Consider the following 1,432-nt stretch of genomic DNA (forward strand, 5'->3'; position numbering starts at 1 on the left):
CCCAGGCTGCCCCCCTGGGCGTGTGGAGCGCTTGTGAGGATGAGGAGGGGCTGGCTGGGGCCCTCAGACCCCGTCCTCCCCCCTCAGTACTCCATCGCGGGGGACGATGCTGTGACGGAGGGGGTCACAGACCTCGTGCGAGGGACCCTCTGCCCGGCCCTCAAGGCCCTGTTTGAACACGGACTGAAGAAGCCTTCACTGCTCGGGGGTGCCTGCCACCCCTGGCTGTTCATCGAGGAGGTGAGTGTCCAGACCCCGTGGAGCTGGTGGGGAGGTGACCTGCTCAGCTGGGCTCTGTGGCTCTGACCTGGTATCTACCCTCGGGTCGCTGACACTCACTGTGCCCCCAGGCAGCGGGCCGGGAGGTCGAGAGAGACTTCGACTCTGTGTACTCGCGCCTGGTGCTGTGCAAGACGTACAGGTAACCTGGCTCCTGCGTCCTCCTGCAGGTCGCCCTCCCAGCAGCCTGGGGCTGGGATGGAGGGAGGGCGTGGCCCGAGCCCACCAGGGCGGTGTGGGCAGCTCTGGTCCCCCCTCAGGTTGGATGAAGATGGCAAAGTCCTGACCCCAGAGGAGCTGCTCTACCGGGTAAGGGGGCCGCGGGCGGACCGGCCTCTAGGGTGGGCAGCTGGGGACACCTGAGTGACCGCTGTGCTCCCCAGGCTGTGCAGTCTGTTAATGTGACCCACGACGCTGCTCACGCACAAATGGACGTGAAGCTCCGCTCCCTCATCTGCGTGGGGCTCAAGTGAGTGTGTGCGCCCCCGTGAGCGGGGGCTGTGTGTGTGCGTGCCCTCACGGGGGGCGGGGCTGAGCTGGGCGGACGGAGGTGGGTGGCGGCCAGGGTGGCTCCCGAAGATCGTCCTCCAGTGTGAGACCAGCAACCGCTTGGCAGGGAGGGGCACTGGGGCTGGTGAAGCACTGGTTCCAGTGAGGTGAGCGGTCAGGGCTCACCAGGGACCTGGCTGCAGGCTGAGGGATGCCGGCCTTGGGTGGGCCAGGCTGAGCGTGGGGTTTCTGGACTTGCCACCAGGCAGAGGGGCGGCGTCCAGGCTGCGCTGACCTGGGGGCGGGAGCCCCCCCCCGCGATGAGCTCAGAGCATGCCGTGGGGCGTGTCACAGGCTGAGCGACCAGCAGGGCTGAGGGAGGTGGTGATGGAGCCTCAGACGCAGGAGGGGCGGCGAGGGGTCAGGGGCGCGGGCCTCTGAGCAGGTGCCCTCCCTGCCCCTAGCGAGCAGGTGCTGCACCTGTGGCTGGAGGTGCTCTGCTCCAGCCTGCCCACCGTGGAGAAGTGGTACCAGCCCTGGTCCTTCCTGCGCAGCCCCGGCTGGGTCCAGATCAAGTGCGAGCTGCGGTGAGGAGACCCTGGGCTCCTGCAGGCCCAGCCCGGGGGTGAGGGTGGGCCGGGGGGGGGCTGAGCCTTGCCAGCGT

The 1,432-nt window shown here is 68.7% G+C and overlaps 1 protein-coding gene across 3 annotated transcripts in view; it reads left to right on the top strand.

Moving 5' to 3' along the window:
- SGSM3 (small G protein signaling modulator 3) overlaps positions 1–1,432 on the top strand; it is an 11,240-nt gene that overhangs the window by 9,152 nt on the left and 656 nt on the right. For all 3 annotated transcript variants that reach the window (XM_010833745.1, XM_010833746.1, XM_010833747.1), the window contains 5 exons: positions 88–240; positions 351–421; positions 540–588; positions 663–748; positions 1,233–1,355. In XM_010833745.1, the coding sequence (XP_010832047.1) occupies positions 88–240; positions 351–421; positions 540–588; positions 663–748; positions 1,233–1,355 (482 nt within the window). The remainder of the gene's footprint in view (positions 1–87; positions 241–350; positions 422–539; positions 589–662; positions 749–1,232; positions 1,356–1,432) is intronic.

This window comes from Bison bison, unplaced genomic scaffold (assembly GCF_000754665.1).
Source record: "Bison bison bison isolate TAMUID 2011002044 unplaced genomic scaffold, Bison_UMD1.0 scf7180017863885, whole genome shotgun sequence".
Taxonomy (NCBI): Eukaryota; Metazoa; Chordata; class Mammalia; order Artiodactyla; family Bovidae; genus Bison; species Bison bison.